Consider the following 22,158-nt stretch of genomic DNA (forward strand, 5'->3'; position numbering starts at 1 on the left):
TTGGAGAGATTCTGGTCTGTTTGGTGTGTCTATCCCAGTTCAGCTATAGTGTGAAGGCATATGACTTAATGAATAAACTCTTAAGAGTCCAAAAGAAAAGAAAAGGCTGCCCAAGTTATGAGGGCTATGGCCTTCTCTCAAACTACAGTTTTCCTCTTGGTAAGGGGGAGAAGCTTGCAGCAGCCAAGGCAATGCTTATGAAAATCAGGGTTCCCACTTTTGCAAACTTGTTGGCAGTTGTACCAACCCACACAATTCTGTTTTGGCTTTTCTTGTGCCACTCTGAAGAGGTCTGATGAAGCAGGTCATCCTGCCGTGACAGATGTTTTTTCACAATGTCTGTGAACAACTTCTGTGTCCCAAAAGGGCAGGTTTGATGTAATGGTTACGAGGTGGCCTAGCAGCATGATACCTCATGTACTGAGAGACAGAGGTGTATTGTACATAAGCCCCCTTCTGTTCTGTTATGATGGTCTTTGGGAAGCACTTCATTGCCACAGAGAAAGGTGGCTGATGTAAACCCAACTGTCACTGTTGAGCAACAGAGCAGCGATCTGCGAGCCAGAGCCCCGCGGTCACGGACTTCCCTTTGACAGTGACTCTGCAAGCAGAGGCAGCGGTGTCGAAATGCCCTCTGTGTTCTAACGGGGGCGTGAGACATAACTGCACATCTGCCTCCTCCCAGAAGCCCAGAGTGAAGGGTCTGACAGTGGTCAGTGCAGAGGGACATCTCTGTGACACTGCAGCAGTTGCCTGTGGAGTGCAGGACTGATAAACACACCAGCTTGGTGTTTAGGTGTTCCTGGTGTGCAGGTTCCGTGCTGTTCCTGCAGTCAGTTCTGAGGCTTAACCAAAGAGCAGAACGATCTGCCCGGGGTCAGACTCGGAGCTGGCTGACCCAGCACTCTATCACTTAGGGCTCACCAGCAGCAGATGCTAAAGGAAGAATGAAAGGACTGGGCAACTGGTATCTCTCTAGCTGCAGTCCTGGTTTCCAGTTATCTGTGACTTAGGAGCCTTTAGAAGTGCTATCTCCAAACATGAAAGGCCTGATGTGGTTTTCTTTCCTGACTGCCAATTGCTTTTACCAGCACTGGCCCTTGAGCAATGGGAGGGCACTCTGAGAGCCCCACTGCAGAGCTGCTTTTCCTGCTGTATTCGCATGTGGGAGAGAGCCTGGCGTGGCACAGGGACTGTGCGTGCATAGCAGGAGTGTGCAGGTTCCCCACAGGCTTTGCCTGCCAGGCCTTGTAGCCATCACCAGTGCTCTGTATCCCGGATATTCATTTGGTAGGATCTCCAGAAAATGGCAGCAGAGAAACTTGGCTGATGTGTGGTTTCTGAAAGTAATATGCAGAGAAAAAAAAAAAAAGTTACTGCATGTTCAGTGATGAGTGTCAGAAGCACAGCTTCTCTCCTGCCTTCATTGTCTGTGGAAAAGAATTGGCACAATCCCGTCTTTGACAACTTAAATGCTTGTTAAATTTTTTTATGAAAAAAACCCAATAGATATATGAATCCACAATTGTCTTTTTAGAATTCTAGGGCTGGATTCTGTTCTCAAAAGTAACTGTATTGATACCAGCAGTGAATAAAGCAGCTCCATAGCTCATGATTTCTTTAAGAGATAAAGTCTATCAATCTTTCAGACCTAAAGCAAGACTTTACTCCTGTCTATCCACGTAATAAGATTACTGCAAGAAAAAAGATAGTGCTTTGATGGAGCAAATATGGAAAATGCAGCTTTATTTTTCAATGATGCATTAGAATTAAGGGAATTAAGGTGGCTGCAATTTTTTTTTTTTTATTTTGAAGCAAAATCTCTAGACAAGGTTACTTAGCACCTCTGAACAGAGAACTGATCTCAACTGAAAAGGTATGCCAGACCTGGGGAAAAAAGGAAGTCTGGTTTTCCTCCTCTCATAGAAAAATCCAAGTGTACTCTTTAAAATTAAATAAGTCAAAGCTACGTGAACTTACTTGACCTCTGACTGGTGCTATTTTGCTACTTCTTTAGGATTAAATATCAACACTACTACTGACTGCTATTCTTAACAGTGTATGAGGTACAGGATGTCTTCTGGGTCACTCAGTAGCTGTGACAGTTATTGGGGTTTTCTTATCTCTCACTGTCCATCTGAAAACCAGCTTTGAACCTCTTGGTTGCTGTCTGCCTTTTTTTTTTTTCCTCTCTCTCTCTGTCTCTCTCATTTCTCCCCCTTTAACCAGAGGTCTAAAACAAGTGTGCCAAACACATAATCAGCCATGAACAGAAATATCCGCTGTTTGCTGGATCCCAGCCTCTGGCTCTTGTTGCTGTGCACCTGCCAGAAAAGAGGGCAGGAAGGGAGGATGGCACTGACAGCAAAACTCGGAGGTCCATGTGGTGTGTTGATTTGTTTTTCTGAACGAGGTGAAGAATGGGAATGGGAACAAGATGTTCACACAACTCAAAGCTCAGGCTGGCCAGTGAGGCAGGGTTCAGCTCAGTGAGTTTTGCTGACAAGACGTGGCAGTTGAGAAGTCTTGTTCTAAAGGCAGGCTTGTGGTGAGGATGAAATGTTTCTCACCTTGCTTGCTGAAGAGATCCCTGCCCAGATGTAGGGATGAAAGACCTCCCAAGGAAGTTCCTCCATCATGCACAGCTTAGCCTTCAAGGAATACTTGTGATATTTTCCTGCACCATTGCAAGTTGTTTTAATGCCTGGAGCTAAGTTGTCATAATTAGCCATCTTCTGGAGGGAAGGAACTGTGGAAACACTCACCCCATCTTGCTCCCTGGAGAATCCAGCACCATGAGTGCTTCCAGAGGCACAGGGGGGTGGGAAATGCTGCAGTGGCAGCTCAGGGCTGCTCCTGGCCTCCCCTTTCCTCCTCTCCTCTTCACATGGTCACTATGGTTGCTCACATAAACACCCTTCTTTCCACCCTTTCTCCCATGTGCATTCATGCTGGGCCCTCACTGGACCTCACAGCTTCTCCCAAGGAGCACCTGTAATGCTGACAAGTGTCAAAGCTCACCCACATCTGGACAAACTGAAAAGAGTGGTGTTACAGCTGACTGCTGGAGGGGTCACTGCTGGCTTTGTTAGACCCTGGGTCATTAACACCTCGCTGCAGGGCAAGGCAGTGCCTGCTGGTCTCACAGATAGCTCAGGAGAAAGTCTGCTAGCAACAGGCTCTCTGAGATTTAGTCTGAAAGCTCTCCAAGAACTAAGGATGAAGGAAAACAATTTGAACAGTTAGCCAATGCAGGAGTAAATAACAGTATTTTTCACCTGGGAGGAGAAACTTCAGAAGAGTGGTTTGGTATTTTTGGATTTGATGTATGAATAATTTGTGTTTCCCATCCCTTCATATTGTGGCCTCAAAACTGATGGACTTAATTCTGTGTGCTGCGAAGGCAAGCTAAGCAAGGGCCAGATTCTGCAATCATCTGGCCTTGGCTAAGTCAGTTTGGATCACAGAAACATAGAAAGTTAAGGGTTGGAAGGAATGTTAAAGATTATCTATTCCCAACTGCCCCTGCCATGAGCAGGGACACCTTCCACTAGACCAGCTCGCTCAAGGCCTTATCCAGCCTGGCCTTGAACTGTGACAGGGTTGGGCCTTTCACAACTTCCCTGGGCAGTTTGTTCCAGTATTTCTCCACATTTACAGTAAATAATTTCTTCCTAATATCCAGCCTAAATTTCCTCTCTTTCAATTTGTACCCATTACTCCTTGTCCTGTCATGACAGTTCCTAATGAAGAATCCCTCTCCAGCTTCCAGTATCTGTAGGTCCTTCAAATACTAAAGTTGCTGTAAGGTCTCTCTACACACTCTTTTCTTCTCCAGGCTAAGCAGCCTCAACTCTTTTACCTGTCTTTGTCAGGGAGGTGCTCCACTCCTTTTATGACCTTTGTGGATCTGCTCTGCACTTGCTCCAAGAGTTCCATGTCCTTCTTTGTTTCATGTCTGTGTGGATTGATCTGCACAGAGCAACATAGGAATTAAATTAGTCCCAGTTTTATCATGTCCAGTACAAACCTGCTAATCCTTCATGCCCTACTTTATGGCAGGTAAAAAGTACAAGAATTTGAGACTGCATTGTGAGAGAATTTGCTGCATGCTAATCAAATAGATGCACTTTTTTACAAGTAATTTTCCAAGAAAATTTGGGGAGCAGTGTGCAGAAGTCTCTGAAACATTATTTGATGGCAGTCTGTGATGCCCACAGCTTCTCTACCTCTTCTTCCTCTTCCCAGAGCAAGCTAAGAGCTGCGTGCACTGCAAGTGCACTGAAAGCAGTCCCTTCATTGGGAAATGCTGAGTGTGATTTCAAGGCTGTTGCACAGAGTAGGGCAGTGTGGTGACATATGCAAAGCATAGAGGAAATCAGCTTCCCTGAGAGCCTTCCACCTTGGATGTTACTGTGGGCCCACAGGACTGGGCTGGGGTCAGGTGCAGGCAAAGCAGAGTGTCCTGGCTGGGGAAGGATGCTTGATCTCCCACTGCTCCAGCTGGTGAGTCTCAGGTTTCTGGTGGCATGTTGGCTAGAAAACCTTCATGCACTCAAGCTCATGCTGGCTTGCATAAAAAACTACAGAGACTACATGAACAGCCCTACTCCTTGCAACCAGTTAAAACCAAAGTAAAAACAGAACAAAACCACCCAGACCTGTCCATTCCTCTTTTACTGTATATTTTAAAACACAGGCAAATGAAAGAGGAACTGGACAGTAACTGTATTCCTCATTATCTGACTTTTCCTCAGCCACAGGGAATGGGTTTGACTGTTGGCAGGCTGGCTGGTCTTACTGTGTGTGCAAAGTCTCAGGAGTATCTCGTGGGTGCTCCCAGGGGCCTCAGTTACTTGGAGGCATAAATAAGTGCTTTCCAGATTAAGGGTTTGGTCAGAGCTGCAGAAACACAAAGTCTGTGGTTGCAGTCCTGGCACACTGATAATGTAACTGAAAGCTGCTGGACTAGGGCAGGCCCCAGCCACCAGCACTGGAGGCTGTCTGTGGGGTTTGGCTGAAGAGCCAGACAGCAGTGGGAAGGCAAAACTGGAAAGGAAGGGCTGCAGCTGAATTCTGGGAGTGGGAAAACCAATCCTACAGGAGGGGTGTCCCTCAAGTGTCCATCACACCATCACGGCTAGCTGATGGCAAACACAGAGAAATATATGTTTAATGAATCATGGTCTTACAAAATAAACTGTGTATCATACTGGCCTAGAAAGATGAGGAATGACTCTAAAATTCCTGGGTTTGCTTGAAGTCATTTTGGTCTTGCATGGCCAGACTGTGCTGCTGGCCTGGGCAAATGCAGCTTGCAGGTCTCTGTCCCCACAGCTGTGCTGACCAGCTGAGGTTCTGGCCAGGCTGGATGAAAACAGCACTGATTCTAGGTGCCACCTGAGCCTGCCTCATACTGAGGGTGGTACAGGGAGGGGACAGGAGAGGAGAAACTGTGGGACTTGCTTTGGTTACAGCTCTGAACTATCCACTGGTGTTTACTTTTCTGTGCCGACATTATGGATGCTCTAGGACAGGGACCTCAGTGGACACCAGAGGTGTGTGGAGGGACCAGCAGGGGCACAGAGACAGGGCCAGCTCCTTGGTTGGGTGCTGGAATTGGGAAAGCAAATTCCTCATGTGAGTGTGAGGGAACAGAAGAGCTGAGGCATGGCGATGAGTTCAAAAGCATGGTGAGCCTTGCAGGGCAGCTTTTGGAACAAAACCTCCTGCAATGGCTGGAGCCCTGGGGACAGAACTCTGCTTCCCTGCACCTCACTCAGACTCCTCTCAGGGTGAGAGATCTACCCCTGGGCATGAGCCTGTGTCCCGAACCAGAGCCCTTGTGGCTGTTTGTGCCTTCACAACCCCCTGCATGGCTCCCCAGCAGCCAGGGCAGCAGAGCCTGCCCACTGTGGGATGGAGATGGCTGGACTGGGGACAGTCGGTGGCTGCTCACAGCCTCCCCAGTGCCCATCCTTGCCCTGCCGGTGGCTGCATGCTGCAGGCCCTGCGTGCCCGGCCCTGAGGCGTCATGGCTGCACTGGGCAAAGGCCATGGCACTCGCCCTTACCCCGCTCGCTCGTGAGCCTCGTGCAGGATGGGGAGTGCTGCTTTCACAACCTGGATGTGTTGTCACTCACATCCAGACATTTCCTGTTATCTAACCTCAGCCTTATCTTCCCCATTCGCAGCTTCCTCTTGAAGGAGGAGCAGCCCCTTCAAAACCGAGCTGTGTGCCCGGGCTGAGCCCCCACTGCGCTCCTGCACGACCCTCACTGAGCCCGCGCTGCCGGCCCGGCCTGACACGGCTCTGCACGGCCCCGCCATGGTAGGTGCCAGGTCCCTGTCCTGCCCACAGAACAGGGGCTGGGGACAGGGGAGGATGTGTCCTTTGGGGTTCATCCTAAAATCCTAAAGGCCCATGGGTGTTGGGGACACTGAAAGGTGTGCGGTGTCCATGTTCCTGGCAGTGAAGAAAGCTGTCCTTCCACCCCATGTTACGCCTCGGACTTGGACAGGATCTTAATTCTGCTTGGGTTTGGGCTGCAGCCCTTCGGTGCTGGGCTGTGTCTGCCTAAGCCAGAGGGGCTCTTGGGTGGCTCCTTTCAGGGATGAGGTAGCATTTGCCTGGGTGTGCTTGGGGAGGGCAGGCTCAGGGATGGAATGTCACTGGTGTGAGCCAGGGAGCATTGTGCCCTGGCTCCTTGATGAAGATGAATTATATTTAGCAGTGATATATACTCAGGAGCAGGGTACATGTGTGTGCTCCCTCAGCTCACAGACACACACATGCTGCCTGTGAGCTGCTGGCAGTGGGAGATGTTGATCCAAATTAGTCATAGATGAGGCAGCTCATAATGAGCAGGGGAGGGTGTGGGATGGAGGAGGGTGTAAGCAGGGAGAGACCCTGTCCCAGCCATGTGCCTGTGTGCTCTTCAGCTCCATTTCTCACTGCCCCCATGGTTTCAGTAGAGCAGATGAAAGTTTACTGCACTTCCTCTCTTTGGTTGTCTGGGGACAGGGACAGAGTCCAGTGTGCAAGGACAGGGGCTATGGGGAGTGCAGGGGTTGTGGGAGCATGTGAGGGTGACCTGAAGGTAATGGGGGCATTATCAGGCCCTTCCTGGGGGCTTCAAACCAGCATTTGTCTGGCAAAGCTCCTTGCAGTGTCCACTGCAGGGCTGGGGGCATAGGAAGGTCATATATGGAGCAGGACAGCATCCAGTGGAAGCCTGCCATGAGCAAAGCCTTATTTGTCTCTGTTATGACAAAGGCTTCCAGCTCCTAGGAGAAGCACAAGCCAAGGTTTCAGCTGGCCAGGGGCTCAGCAGACCCTGTTGCCACAGATCTGTGGGGACTCTTGCTTTCAATTCAGGCTGTGATTTGTGTTTCACCAAGGGGAGAACAGAGATGACCTTGATTCTAGTTCAAATCCTGCATAATAAATGCATGCCTTGAAATGGCTGCAGCCTGCATCCTAGGGCTCTGCTACTCAACATGTGAAAAACACACAGCCACACTTCCATGCACGCTGTTACTAGGTTTAGAGTTGAATCTATCCAGTAATCTTATTTTTCATTTATTTTCATTACAAGTTGCAGAACAGTCCGACAGCCCTGTAAAAATACCTGAGCGATGATGTGCAGCCTGGAGGGGACTTTTTGTGAATTTGGTAAGGGACTGACTTATGTCAGAATGCAGGAAGAAAAATTCTTTCTGTTTGGCCTTCAAGAGTATGCAGTAGATTGCTCAGTTTTACAACACTGAGCTTTTACTGGGGAATACCCACTTTAGCTTGAAACCAGAAGCTCTGACAATGACAAATCCATTCACATCAGATATGATCTCTACGGGTAGAGTTTCAAGTTCCATTCCCATCTGCTGATAGAATTATCTCTATTGTGTCCCCACCCCTTATCTGTCCCTCACAGCAACATTTTAAGTGGCTGTTTTTCCCCTCAGAAAGCCACTGTGGGGGATTATTTTAAGCTTCAATTGCAGAAGCAGTGCTGCCTTGTTTTCTTCTTCCCCCTCCAAGGCCTGATCTGCCTCTGTTAGACATCAGCACTGAAGCTGAAGGCAATCTGGTCACTGATACCCTTGGAAGAGCCTGCTTAGTCTTTCTCTAGTGGCTTTCCCATGTTTTGGTATGGCTTAGAGTCCTTTGGGGAATCACAGGTTCACATGTACTCCCATAGGCTGATCTTAAATCAGCTCATTAACATAGTTTTCCTATCTTCATGAAGTGCATGTGCTGATTTTATCCATTGCCACATAGTTTTATCTGCCATGGCTGAGCTGCATTTGGAATGAGGAGGCAGAGCACAGAACTGGTCACTATCTACATTGCACCCAAGGCAAAGGTGGAGACAGGGGAATGCCAGAATTGCAAAGCCTGGTAGTGACTCAGTCTAAAAACAGATTTTACCTTTAAAGCTGTTGCTGTTTTTTTTTGCTCTTAAGTCTTACTCTGCTCTCTTCTGGTTTTGGAGAAGATGTATTTGCTGTGCTTTCACCTGAAAAAAACTTTTCCTTTCCAGGTATGTTTCTGTATGTGATATTAGATGGAATCCTATGATCATCTGTGTAAAATAATCACAGAAGTTAGAGGTGGAAATGGTTGATGAATTGCCCATTGTATGATACTGTTAATATACTTAATCTAATTCTACTTTAATGTCTTTAATGGTCTACCTTAAAAATATAATTACAAACATTTCAGTCTTTATTTTGATACTAAAAATAGCATGACTACTTTCTCACAAACTGGTGATGCTGGTCATGGGAAATTAAAATCCATGGACTGGTAAGGAAGCTAAAACACCATGCTAAAAACTCAGCTATATCTGGACATGTCCACAAAAAGTATGAATGACATAAACAGTGTTGTGCTTATGAATGACATAAACAGTGTGTGACGTAGGATCCAGTATGGGTTTTTCTGGGAGAGTTGTACTCTATCAGAATTTCAAATCTTTTTTTAGACTGGTTTTCTAAACAGTCAACTTCTGAGAAGGACACAGAACAGAGTAATACTGTGCAACATATTCTCTTGTGTATGTTTTGTTATTTAGTTTTCTTTAGGTGCATTTCTGCATTTCCTGCACACTCCTGTTAAAAGAACAAGGGAATAACAGTATATTTGTGCAAGAGGTGTGCATGTGTGTGTGAATATGATGTTCATCCTTAAAGGCTGGATTTTGTCAGTGTTTGGAGGTGGAAATCTCCATTTATTGCAGCAAGGGCTTTCTCTGTTCACTAGAAATGAAGCAGAAGGGGGTTCGTTTGTCAACGGAAGAGAAAGTTTCACTTCACTTCTAAAGTTCATTGTTTCCCTTTGTGGGGAAGCAAGCCTGGTTTTTTTTCAGCATCATAATCTTTACAGTATTCTGCCAAATGGAGGAGCCTCCAACAGAGTCAGTGATGAACACCTATATGTATGCCCAGGGGCAGAATTGTACTTTTTCTGACTTTTGAATAAACAGAGTGGGTATTTTCCTCAGCAGCAGAAGGCCGTGTCTGCTGGTGTGGTTCTCTCTCACCCAAAAAAGAGAGCAGAAGGGGGAAATGTGGGAGGATACATGATGCTTTTTACTAACTGGAAAAAGCCTGTGAAGTTAACCACAGCTGCTGTGCTTCTCTTCCCTCTGTGTGTCCAGGCTGGCATCTGGCGAGGCCACCGGGAGCTGCAGTGTGGCACTGCGTGTATTTGACAAGCTGAGTCCGACACTCAGTGTGCAGAGTGTCAGTTTGTCAAATACCCCAAGTGAGGCACTGCTGAGCAACGCGACGCCGAGGGCGCAGCTCTTTCCTCCTGCTCCGGCAGGAGCCTTCCTCTCCAGGCTCGGCATTTCTCCAGAAAGCCACCGAGGTACTGAGCAGCCCATCCCAGTGTTCCAGAACGCCTGAAGGATCTTGTGCTGCCAGGTTTCCCTTCCACCCTGGTTTTGGAAGTATCTGTTGGGGTGTCCCTCCCAACTGTAAATCAGAGCAGAAGGGGTGCTGGTGCAACTTCTCTGCACTGTGAAGACGAGGAATTGTGCTCTGGGTCCTTGTTATTTGCATCCAAATACAATGCTGTTCTCTTACACAGCATTAACTAGCCAGCTGTAAATTAAGCTCAGTTAACAAGGATCCTGGCAACTATAATCACAACATCATGGCAAAAGGCAGCATTATCCATAATAAAGAATCTTGCCTTTGCACATGTAGTAATCATTTTATATGGAGTACAAACTAATGAGGCTGCTCATTAACTTCCCTGTGGCCCATTAGCCTGTGAAAAATGCATGTTGGTTCAAGCTGTTTTAAATTAGGCCATGGAGACCATTGCCTCTCCTAGGAGCCTTGCTGTTTGGAGAAGATTTCTTGTTTGTGCATGGTTATTCCTAGTCAGCACTTGCAGCAAGATTGCCTATTCTACTATTTAATTAAAGTAATTCCCTCTAAATCATCCCACTTGAAGATGTAATGATTGCTAAGTGTTTTCAGTAACTGACTTGTAGCATTTCAGATATGTCACGGTGGGGGAATGACAGGGGCAGCATCCAGCCCAATTTTACAAATCAAACTCTCTGAACGCATTTGACATGGAAAACTCAAGAATAAAATAAATCCCAAGACTCTACTGACTAGTTTTAGGACAGTACCACCAGAAAATTTTGCAATATTTGAGAGTATTAATAAACTTGAATACTAAGCTTTTGGGCTTTTTATGGCAACTATTCCTTAGTAAATATTTTGAAGAAGCTGGAGTTTGTACTGAGCTGGAACCTATGAATATATAATTGCCTAAGCAAATTGTGTTCTGCTTTTTGAATAGCTTGTGCACTTCTGGACAAACATGGTCCACAAGTGGTCAGAAATGGCCCTACTCCTTGTGACTCACACACCCATGGTCTCTCTCAAGCACCTCCTCATGACTCACAGACATCACTCTGATCTTTATCACTGAGGTTAGCTTCAAAAGAGAGCAAGGTCTAAGATTTCAGGCTTTGCTTTGTCCCCAGTGGCTCCTCCATGAAGCACACAGCCATGTCAGCCCCAAGCCCTGATGTCACTCAAACCTTGAGGTTTCAACAGACCCAGCCTCCTTTGCACTACAGCTGGCCAAGGGTTTGTTTATGCCCTTCATTATTGTTTCCTCATGCATTTTCAATATTTGCTTCCAGTAATTTACCCTCTGCTTTTTAGATAACTCTTCCCTTTAGCTCCCAGATCTTTCCAGGTGACTGGGGTGAAGGGGAAGAAAGTAAACTCCTTCCACTCTTACAAGAACAAGCATCAAATTACAGTGGTACAAATTTCTCTGGGACTTCATCTCCCACCTCCCTGCTCTGAAGTATGGTACAAACCCAGCAGCTGTAAAAGCCAGCAGGTCCCCTCCATGGGGCAGGCACTGCAAGGGGAACTGTGAGTCTCATGACACTGTGATGGCCACTTGAGTTAGTGTGTTTTTGGGAGGCAGTGTCCTTTCAGGGCAGAAGCTGAGCTTCTCCTTCCCTTCTGGAGCAGAGCTCAGCACACGAGCACAGTGCAAGGAAAGGAGAAGTTTTCTGCAGAACTCCCTGTGGCTTTCAGAAGAAAAGTGTTCTGTTGCCAACAGGTTTTACTAGAAACATGGAAAACATGCAAAAAGTAAAATACAGAAATAATCACACAATTACCCATGGAAAAACACCTCAGCACTGGAGACAGGCTTCTAATGTTTCCACTCTTCTGCTACTTGTGACCAAAGTCCTGTTGCTGCCCTAACTAGAGAAGTGACAACATGGAGTACATGGGGGCTGGTCCATCTGGGTCCATCTGCTCCCCCTTTCTTAGCTCCTGTTACCTTCTTCCTCTGTAGCTTCTCCCAGGCTTCATGTCTTCTGAGGAAAGCATTCAGACCTTGTCAGAGCAGATCAGTGCTGGGAGGAATCACAAGATGGAAAAACACTGGTGTTACATACTCAATGAGTGAACCTGGAGCTCAGAGCTTTTAACAGCAGGAAAACTTGCACAAACTACCGAGCTAATTGAAAATGAATGAGGATTATATGTGGGGGGAAGGGAAAGGAGAGTGCCATGTCATGTGTTTTGGGCCTAGATTTGCTGAGGTAAGGATGGGGAAGCTGAGAAATTTTCAGTTCCCTTTTCACCCAGTACTGACCTTGCACCATATGCTACTGCCCTGCATGAGCATGGCTGCAGCTCTCCATTCCCCTCAAATCCTTTGTTCTGCACCACCCCTGGAACTGCTGATGCCAGCAGCTTCTGCAGCATGAGGTCCTCAGGGCTGGCTGCCATGGGTCTCACAGGGACAGACTGGACCCTGTCTGCCTCCCTGGTGTGCAGCCTGGCAGCCAGCACAGCCCTCCCTGCATGGCTGTCACCATGCTTGTGAAGCCCTCACAATATAGGCAGGAGATTTTTTTTCTCTGATCTTTCTCAGCTCACATCCTGCAATTCAGAGCTGTTAAGGTAAAAGTGTGGCTCTACACAGCACTCAGGCCACAAACAGCAAAGTGACCCTGCTGTTAGGCTGCTGACCCAAACAGAGATGATTCATGGCCTTGTGGGTGAAGTCAGGGCCCAGCAGGAGGGTGTGTGTGACACGCTCAGCTGCTTCCCCATGCTTTCTTTGCTGCACCCACTGATATAAAAAAGCCAGTAATTCTTACAAATTTGGTGTGCTAAAGCCAAAGGCATTCCTCCTCCCTGCCAAGTCCCTGGAGGACAAAGAGATGCTGGCTGGAGGCACAGACAGAGAGGACAGAACTGACAGCAGCACTGCAGTCCAGGCAAGATGCAAACAATTAACAGTGACAAGGCAAATCAGGCTGCTGAGTGACAGTGTACTGTAGGGAATGCACTGCAGCTGAACGCAGGAACTGCATCTACATGTTGCACAATAATCACACAGATTGACTTACATCCCCCAGAGTAAATTGGTGTCAGCCTGTTGTATTCAGAGAGGCCCCTTAATCGTTATCCAAATGCCTCAAATTTCTATTTTATCATGCCTCTGGCCCCCATACTGTAAAAATTAAATGCCAGCATTTCCTTCAACATCAGTTCTTGTTTTCCAGGAGAAAACCAGTGGGTGACAGTTCAGAGACTCATTCTCTCTGAGCACTGAGCTATTCTGATAGCAAAAATGGCATTCCTAGGACATCAACCTCCCCTCTGCGGGTCCCTTTACCATGCTGTAACAACAACAACAACAAAAAGATTCAAGCACAGGCAGGATGTACAACCAGTATTTGCTGAACTGCAAAAGCCAGAGGATCTCCATTTCCAGCACAATCCTGGTTCCTTGCAGCCTGGGATGTCTTAATAGGAACACACATTGGAGAGTATCCCTTGCTAGTGTTACTGACTGGCAGCACTGCACCAACTATTCCTGGATTTACAGGCTAAAGAATTTCATGTTCTCACTCCTTCAGATCCTTTCTTCCTGCCCTGGGTCCTTCAGGTTGCTGAGAAACAACTTGCTCTATATAAGTGAGTAGACACACAGTTGGCTGGGGGTTTCTGCTCCTGCAGGCAGGGCCTGGTCTGCCAAAGACCAAAAGGTTATGCAGCTCCTCTGGGTTAAAGCAAGCAGTGAGAGCAGAACAGAGAGACAGCAGGAGGCAGAGTTTCCTTCTGCTGAGTTCACTATTCAGCACCTGCAGCCCTGCGTGGCTGCTTATGTGGAAAAGCTGGTCCTTTACAAAATTCCTTCTGTTTCATATTGAGATTCCATTGCAGTCACAAGGTTCTCATACTCAGGGCTTTTCCTGTCTTTCATGGTGGTCTTTTCAGGGCTAGAGTACATTTCCTTCTGTTGGCACTTAGCAGGGACTTCCACCTCAGGCTGCAGCAGGGCGACATCTGCAGTTCTGCGGCTGGGACAGAGAGACAGAGTGAGAGGGACAACTAAAGCAGATGGCACTTCATTTACACCTTAGAGACAAGATCTACCACATAATCTGTGAAACAGCAAAATTCATACTATTCTAGTGAGGGTCTGGGAGGCTCTGAAAGACACAAGAAAGTGATGTTAAAAGAATTACACACAAAGAAGCTCTGGTTAATACTGGTACTATAAACTCCCATGGCATTACCATGTTATACTCTAAAGTTACCAGCAGACAGTCCAGCCTTTGGAAAGTAGATACCAGGATTATTTGGGAAAAATTGCTACAGATGGCTGTGGTGTGTCTCTGAGTAGGAAAGCAGTATGAAGGTGTTGAAGACTGAGATGAGGACAGGGCAGAAGATGTGTTTGTATAATCATATGCTAACAGGAACTCTGCAAAGTAATACTTGGCCAAGCACTGACATGTTTCTTATAGAGAAAGGCAAGTGTAGAACTTAAAAGAAGAGCTGAAAATTTCTGTCTTTTACTTTCCTAAATAATGGCAAAAATTTCCCACAGAGAACAGGTTTTCCATGGCATGTGACAGGCACAGCAAAGCACCCAGAGTATCCTTCAGTTTTTCTACCATATTAAAGAACAGTCTGGCTATCTCCTGCAACCACATGCTAAGTCCTCATGTTGCTAACTTAACTGCCAAGGTCTTCAGATCCTCCTCCTGTAAGGCAAATAAATCTTTGCTTTTCCCTGAGCAAACAGGCTTTATAGGAACAGATACCAGTACAGTGCCCTCCGTCTTAATGCCCCAAGGAGAAAATTGTACTCACAAAGCAACTTCATAGAGAGGTTCTGAAAAAAAAAAAAAAGAAAATAAAAAGAAAATAAAAAGAATCTAAGGTATGCATCGACTTGTTTTATGTGTTATAGAACAAAATGTTTTTGGGAATAACCCTCCCACAGGCTTCTCTCTGGAAGGGATCAACCGGGGATGGCAGTGATGGGGATGTGAGCAATGGGGATGGGAGTGATGGGGATGGGAGCGATGGGGATGGGAGTGATGGGGATGGGAGTGATGGGCATGGGAGTGATGGAGATGGGAATGATGGAGATGGGAGTGATGGGGATGGGAGTGATGGGGATGGGACTGTCCCTCCTCCCGTCCCCTCCTCCCGGGCTGTCCCACCGCCCGGCCCGGCTGGGTTTGTCGCTGCTCACCGTCCTTCCTCCGCCGCCGCCGCCAGCAGCCCAGCGCGGCCGCCAGCAGCGCGCCCAGCGCGGCGCCGCCCAGCGCGGCCGGCAGCCCGTAAAGCAGCGGGGACGGGGCGAGCCGCTGGGAACCTGCGGGATGGGAGAATAGTAGATTTGTCTTTACAAACAAGCTGTGGGGCTGCTGGTAGATAAAACTAGCACTGAGAGATAAAAGAAACAATGGGGAAGATTCCACTGATTGATGAATGGAAAAAGGTATTTGTTTTTGCCAATAAACTTTAGGTTGGCTGATAAATTAAATTAGACGTTGAAAGATGAAAGAAACAATGGAGAAGAAAAAACCCGAAATTCCACAAGAATTAAAAATTAAAAGGGAGGGTTATACATTAGAGGGAAATCTTTGGTATCAGGCGTACTGGGGAGTCTGTACCTCTCAAGTGCTTCAGCCAATGGGGAAAGAGAGAAGGAAAATGTGGCTGGGAAATTGGGATCAAAAGGAGGCTGCATCCTCCAAAAATGTGAGAGATCACAGGGGAATGCCCCATGACCTCTCCCTTTATTCGAATAAAGTAAAAAGACTCCTCTGTCTCCTTTTTGGACATAAACCTATGGTGTTTGTGGATTAACTTTCCTAATGGGAGGACATTGCTGTCACCGCAGCCAGGGGACACGGGGGCTGGCAGCCGCCACTCCCCCCCGGTTTGGACGGCATTTAAATCCTAACTGAGAAGGGGCTGAGGCCACCTGGGGGTTCAGCACTTGCTGGCAGTCACTGAATGCTGGGATGGTTCAGTTTGGAAAGGAACTTAAAAGGATAATCTCGTTCCATGTCCTGCCATGGGCAGGGACACCTTCCACCAACCAGATACCTCCAAGCACCGTCTAACCTGGCCTTGGACACTTCCAGGGATGGGGCATCCCTGCATGAAAACAAACAGCAAACTGCAGGCTGCGAACACCCCCACAACAGGCATGTGGGCAGGAGTCAGGAGTGCAGCTCCTGCCTGGATAAATGCCTGGGATTTGGCATTGCAGCTGTATCTGCCACAAGCACAGCAGCCAGATGTGGAGCTGGTCTGGGATGAAGTTTGCCACCCTGCCCTTGGCAGTGCAAATCTGGTGTTTTCCAGCATGAGACTCCACTCACCTGTGTCTGTGATAGGCCCCACTGGAGCAGTATCCATCCTGGAGACCCGTGTGGTTGGGACTGGATCTGTCAGTGGAGAATGGTGGATGCATTGCAGCCCCATGGGGCATCAGGAAAATGGGTCTGCTCTGCCAGCCTAGACTCACCTGTTATCCTGTGTGTGTCTTGCCAGCTGGGGCAGCATTTGGCACTCATGTCCCCCTCCCTGAGCTTTTCCCCACATGTTCCTGGCAGCCCTGGCTGATACGATGCATCATGCCTGGCTGCAGCATGGCCTGGGAATGCTTTGGCTTTTCCCTGCTGGCATTTCCCCAGATTTCCAGATTTCACTCTCTCTCTCAGTCTCCTCGGGTGACTCCCTGGCTGGCCTGGAGGGCTTTGCCATCAGCTGCACCATAAACTTCTGAGGTATGGAGGCCTGTGCCAGGTCTCCTGCCCCAGGTGACCTCCTTCTGAACCTCTGCAGCCTCAGCAGTTCTGGTCCCAGGGGGACACAGAAAACATTTTCTTGTCCCCTCCCATCATCAGGCACATTCCCAAGTAGGGGTGCCAGCCTCTGGTGTTGCCTCTCTGGGTAACAATCAAGACACAATTCATACTCAGCACAGGCATCTGATCTTGTTGTGGAAGAGCAAACTCCCTGCCTTGGTCTTCTCCTGGCACAGAGGTGAATAACCCTGGCCTGGGCACTCACCTGTCACTGTATGCTCCATGTCACTACTGTCTTCCTGACTGGTGGTTGAGTGGTGTCCCCCCGTGGTTCCCACATTCCTCTGCAAGGCTGCTGTTGTTGTGGGCACATCTGCAAGGTGAGGGGGAGGAGAGGCTCACACAGGGAATCCAGAAGCCCTCCCTCAAACTGTTGTCCCTGGTCAAGTACATGTTTTCAGTTGGGTCTCAGGAAGCTTTTGCAGCACTTGTGTCTGTCACTGGAGACACCAGATCTGCCTCCCCTCAGCAGCTTCTATTCAGGATCAGATGACAAGCAAAAATACCAGAAAAGAACCAAACCCAGAATATCCCATCCCATATCATCTGCAGCTTAGGAAAAGGCATTTTCAGCAGTGCTAAAACACATACAGTCCCTCCTACAAAGACAACGTATTAGCCCACCATGGATCGGAAACACCCGAGTTACAAATTGAGGCATATGGACTGAAGTTCAGTAGTGCCAAGACTCTGTTCCCCAGCAACAAAACCACTTCCAAGCACTGGTGGCACACTGCCCCAACACCCCTCCCCTGCCATCCGCTGCCACCGCTCTCACCCTGACCTGTGGTTGGGTGGAGTCCCCCCGTGGTTCTCACATTCCTCTGCAAGGCTGCTGTTGTTGTGGGCACATCTGCAAGGTGAGGAGAAGGAGAGGCTTCCACAGGGGTCTGACCACCATGGAGATGCTGCTGTGGTACAGAATTCCCCAGGGGTGGGAGCAGGAGGAAGCAGCCCCGTCCCAGCTGGCAGGAGGGGGCTGCTGTGCCAGCGGCGTGGGGCAGCAGCTGCAGCACTGAGCCCCGTTCCTGTGCTGCTCCCTCCAGGGTGACACTGCCGGGAAAAGCACCCAGGGCTTCACCAGAGCTCCGTGCCTGGCAGCTCAGCAGGCTCTGCCTCTTTCCCAGCCACTGGGAGGTGCCTGAGCCTGGCTCTGCCATCAGGGGCTTCACAGCTGGGCTGATCCAGTCACCAGCCAAGGAGAGCTGCAGGATTTCCACCAGGCACCCATCATGGAATTGAATAGACTGAAAAAGGCCTCTGAGGCCATTGAGTGCAACCTGTGACACACTGTCCTGCAGAGCCTGGAGGTGTCAGAGCCTGGAATGAAGTGCAATGTGTCCCCCTGGGACACGCGGCTGGTGGTGGGGAGCAAAGGCCAGCTTGGTTTGTTCTGCCACTGAATTACCACTCCCTTGTTCCTGCTTCTCCAAATAAAGCCCCAACTCCTTGTCTAAACTTGCTGAACTGCAGTGGGTAATATTACAGAGGCAGGGAGAACTTCAAAAAACCCACAGAGGAATAAATAAATGAGTGTTTGAAGTAGAAATCCCGTTTTGCATCAGAGAAGAGCAGTTCCTCAAAGAGGAGGAAATTGAACAGAGGAAATGCAGCAGGACACAGGCTGGAGGCAGCGGGCAGGGCTGTGTCAGGGCGCTGAAGGCGTTTGGCATTTCCTCCTTGCCGGGCAGGGCAGGGCAGAGGCTGCGGTTCGTCAGCCCCTCGGCAGAGGGTTTGCCGGGCCGGCACTCACCTGTGACCGTCAGGCGCACGGCATCGCTGCGCTGCACGGCGCCGGCGCCGGCCCTGTTGTGCGCCTCGCAGAAGTACGTGCCGCTGTCCGAGGGCTGCAGGCTGCGCCAGGCCAGCTCGGCCCCGCTGCGCAGGAACTCGGCCGTGCCCGCCGGGCCGCGGCGGAACCAGCGGTAGCTGATGGGAGGGGAGCCGCCGGCCTCGCAGCTCAGGCTGGTGCTGCCTCCGGCCGGCAGCGTCAGCCCCGGCTCCGCCGCTCTGATGATGGGCTTGGTGGCTGCCACTGCAACACAGAGCACAGGGGGGCCGGGTCACGGGAGCCCTGGCTGGGCTGGGCACGCTCCCCCTGCCGCAGCAGATCTCGCTCCTGCTGGCGGTGTCTTCCCACGAACGAGCAGCTCAGCTCTCACATCACCACCCTGCCCAGGATGAGCTCAGGTAACCTGTGTTAATCCAGGTTGCATCAGCTCTGCTATCATTGCTGCCGCCCTTTCACAAGGTCCTGCTCTCTGGGGTGGGTGGCCCCCTTGCAGAAAGAGATTTTTCTAGCACACATTGAGGATTCTCGGGAGGAGAGAAGGCAGACTTGGCTCACACAACACCCACTTGCTACAAGAACCACAGAGATATTGGCTGCCTGCACAGAACCAGACCTGGATATTATCTCAAACATCATGGGTTCAACTGGCCCATCAACAGATCCAGCTTGGGCTGTACACTAACTGGCTCACTTCCCCAGTACATTCCTACAGCTCCATGTGTTGGGAAGGATAACCAGCACAGCAAGGGAGGCACATCCTTCAACCCCCAACCTAGTGTGCTGTGAAAGACTATTCACACCAACACTGGTACCCCCACCTTCTTTTGGTTTAACCTGGCTGCACAAGAGCAAGACTTTACTGCTGGATTTACCTTTGACAACTTTAACTATAGTGGTCACCTCTTTTGTTATCAAGTTGTTATCTCTGGACCTCCAGATGATTTGACAAGTGTAGTGTCCACTGTCGGGCATTTCAAGGTTCTGAATGAGGAGTGAGGCGTCCCCTGGGTTGTGCTTTGGGACGCTGACTCGGCCTCGGAATTTGGAGAGCAGGATGTGGTCACCAGTGCCGTCCCTGTGGAAGATGGTGGAGGTGCCAGAGCCGTGATCCACGCTCCAGCTAAGCGATTGCTGGGTGAAATCTTCTGTAGGCACATAGGTACATGGGAGAGTGGTGGATGCCATCCAAGTGCCCGTGACCTGGTGGACAGTAGACAGATCCAGGAAGGCTGCAAGGAACAGCAGTGGAAGGGAAGAAATGAGAATGCAGCAGAGCAGGGAAATGTCCTCCAGAGAGACAGGACTCACCGGTGCCAGCACCTGGCCAGGTCTCAGATGTGCTGCACACCACAGCACCAAGCCAGCCCACGTCATCAGACATGGGGAAGTGAACATCTGCCTTGACCTCATGGCTATTTTTATTGAGTTTCTCTCTGGGCACTTGCCAATTCTTAATTCTTTCTCGGTACAGACAGTCTCCTTGTGGGCAGGAACATTTAGGGGTATTCCCTGCAGTACTGAATCTGGAATAGGAATGGTGGACCAAAATCTATCCTTTTGCTTTAGCCTTGGAAAATTTCAGACCTGACCCAGATCAGCACCTGCCAAGTGTTCAGGTAGGCACAGGAGAAGAGTGGGCAGATTTTCTCCACACATTCTCCCAGTTTCTCAGGCTGCCTGCCCATGGATCCCACATCTCCTCTGGGACGTGCCTCTTGTAAGTAACAAATCACCTGAATTTCCTTTGACTTGGCTCATCTCTCCCAGTACCTCTTATTCTTCTCCCCTTTCCCCTCCCCAGAAAGCCATTGGTTATATCCAGCAGCTTTAGCTCACAAGAAGTTGGTTGAGAGGCAGATCTCAGTAATTTGCAAAGCTGGGTTTTTTATGAAGAAATGGGTAATACATTTCAACCCAATTTTTTAAATGTCAGGAGCAATCCTATGCTTTTGTATACAATGTGTAAGAACACTTTTCTCCTATTTCCCAAAACTATCCTCTGCTGCTGCCAGTGTCAAACATGCCTTGAGAAAGGGTATATTCAGTCAGGGGAGTAGGAACTGAAGCCAAGGTCCCACTCCCAGCTTTCCTGATGCAACCAGAGAGTCACTAGGTAGGAAAGACCAAGGGGAATCAAATGTGCCAGCACCTGCTCTCACAGCTCCTCTTCTTCCCAGGGCCATGCTAACAGAACAATGAGGATGAGTTATTAAATTTAGAATGCATATTCCAGCTTCACCAAGACTGTTTTGAGAGCTGGACACCAGAGTGATCCCTGCCAAGGGTCCCAAAAAGCTGTTTTCTGCTCTTGCCTTGGGGCAGGGAAGATGACTTGCCCAATACCGCCCCATTTGCTCCACTCTTGAAAGCACCTCATTGTATCTGATGCCAAAGGAGACTCTAATGAATTCTCAGGCTCTGTGGTTAATACAATAAGCTAAAGACTTCCCAACTGACTTGTCAATTTAAAAAAATGATATAATTCAAAAGATTTTTGCCATCCTCTTAGTACTCTGATTTTTTTTTTCTTATACATTGAAGCATTTACTCACCGTTGCAGCCGATGAAAGTCATCGCAAACACCACTATCCATCCAACTTCTCCCATTCTCCCAGAAGTGCAGGTCTGTCCTCCTTTCCCCAAGAGACTCCCACCCTCCAGGGACCAGATTGCAAGTGAAGAACACTTCCCTTTATTCTGTTCTTTTTCATCTAGGATCCTCTTTCTGAAACATCACGAGTCCATTTCACTGCTGGGTTAGGTGAAGGGTGAAGGAAGGAGAAAGGCTCTTTGGATCTTTCCAGTCCCATTCCCTGTCCCCATCATCTTCTCTTGATGCACCCAGGACCCAGCTGCCTTTCTGAGCTGCAAGTGCCCATTGCCAGGTCATGTTGAGCATCACAGACTCTCCCAGCTCACATTTCTGCTGCAATAGTCCAGTTCATGGGCAAAATCATGTTTTGAAAGCACACATTGTGTTTGACAAGGAGATGACTTCTGACTGGCAGCAAAGGGACATTCTGAGTGTGCTCTGTAGGGTATCTTTAAAGTCCTTCCAAGAATTATCTAGGTGTAGTGCACAGGATTGATCTGTGCTTACTAATTATTACCAGAAGGAGAAGGACTTCTAGAAAGATAAGAAACATGTATAAAAGCAAATCTAGTGGCATAATGAATTCTGTTATGGGTGTTAATAGTCAGTAGAGCAGCTTTTTGGGATTTATTCAATAGCCATGCCTTAGCACAGGGTTCTAACAACTGCAAAACAGTATCTTTGAGCAGGAGGCAGATGTGTCTGAGAGACAGGGAGCTGTTTTCTACTGAAGATGGGAGAGAAGGTAAATGGGATGGTTTTGCCACAGCCTTATCCCATCCCAACAAATGCCTGTCTGCTGGGGCTGAAACATTCACCTTGCAGCTGAAGCCATGTCTGGAAGTGCTGCTCCATGGCAGTGACAGCTTATTCCCTCTCTGCTAGGGCAATGAGAGCTGGAGATTATCTTCATTTTCCCAGAGTCAGGAGGGTAATGAGAGCTGGGTGGATCCCATTTCAGTCCCAGGCAGAGGCATGCCCACCCGTGGGGTGCTGACTGGGATTCCAGGTTCCACCCTGCTGATCACTGTAAAACTTGTCTGGAGCAAAAAGCTAAATGTTGTTAAAAGTTAAATGCTGCA

General features: G+C 48.7%; 1 protein-coding gene across 2 annotated transcripts; it reads right to left on the minus strand.

Moving 5' to 3' along the window:
• Window positions 1-7,623: 7,623 nt before the first annotated feature.
• On the minus strand, window positions 7,624-21,159 carry LOC113459432 (V-set and immunoglobulin domain-containing protein 4). 2 transcript variants are annotated; one of them, XM_074551415.1, is made up of 9 exons: window positions 21,036-21,159; window positions 19,356-19,712; window positions 18,445-18,726; window positions 17,476-17,544; window positions 16,897-17,004; window positions 16,203-16,268; window positions 15,062-15,184; window positions 14,674-14,695; window positions 7,625-13,874 (listed from the first exon to the last, which is right to left on the minus strand). In XM_074551415.1, exons 1-9 carry the CDS (start codon window positions 21,088-21,090, stop codon window positions 13,697-13,699), a joined length of 1,260 nt encoding a protein of 419 aa, XP_074407516.1. In that variant the 5' UTR covers window positions 21,091-21,159; the 3' UTR covers window positions 7,625-13,696. The 2 variants fall into 2 exon arrangements, with proteins under 2 accessions (XP_074407517.1, XP_074407516.1); XM_074551416.1 differs by lacking the exon at window positions 17,476-17,544 and having other exon boundaries at window positions 7,624-13,874.
• Between the last annotated feature and the right edge of the window lie 999 nt (window positions 21,160-22,158).

Source organism: Zonotrichia albicollis, chromosome 14 (assembly GCF_047830755.1).
Source record: "Zonotrichia albicollis isolate bZonAlb1 chromosome 14, bZonAlb1.hap1, whole genome shotgun sequence".
NCBI classification, from domain to species: Eukaryota; Metazoa; Chordata; class Aves; order Passeriformes; family Passerellidae; genus Zonotrichia; species Zonotrichia albicollis.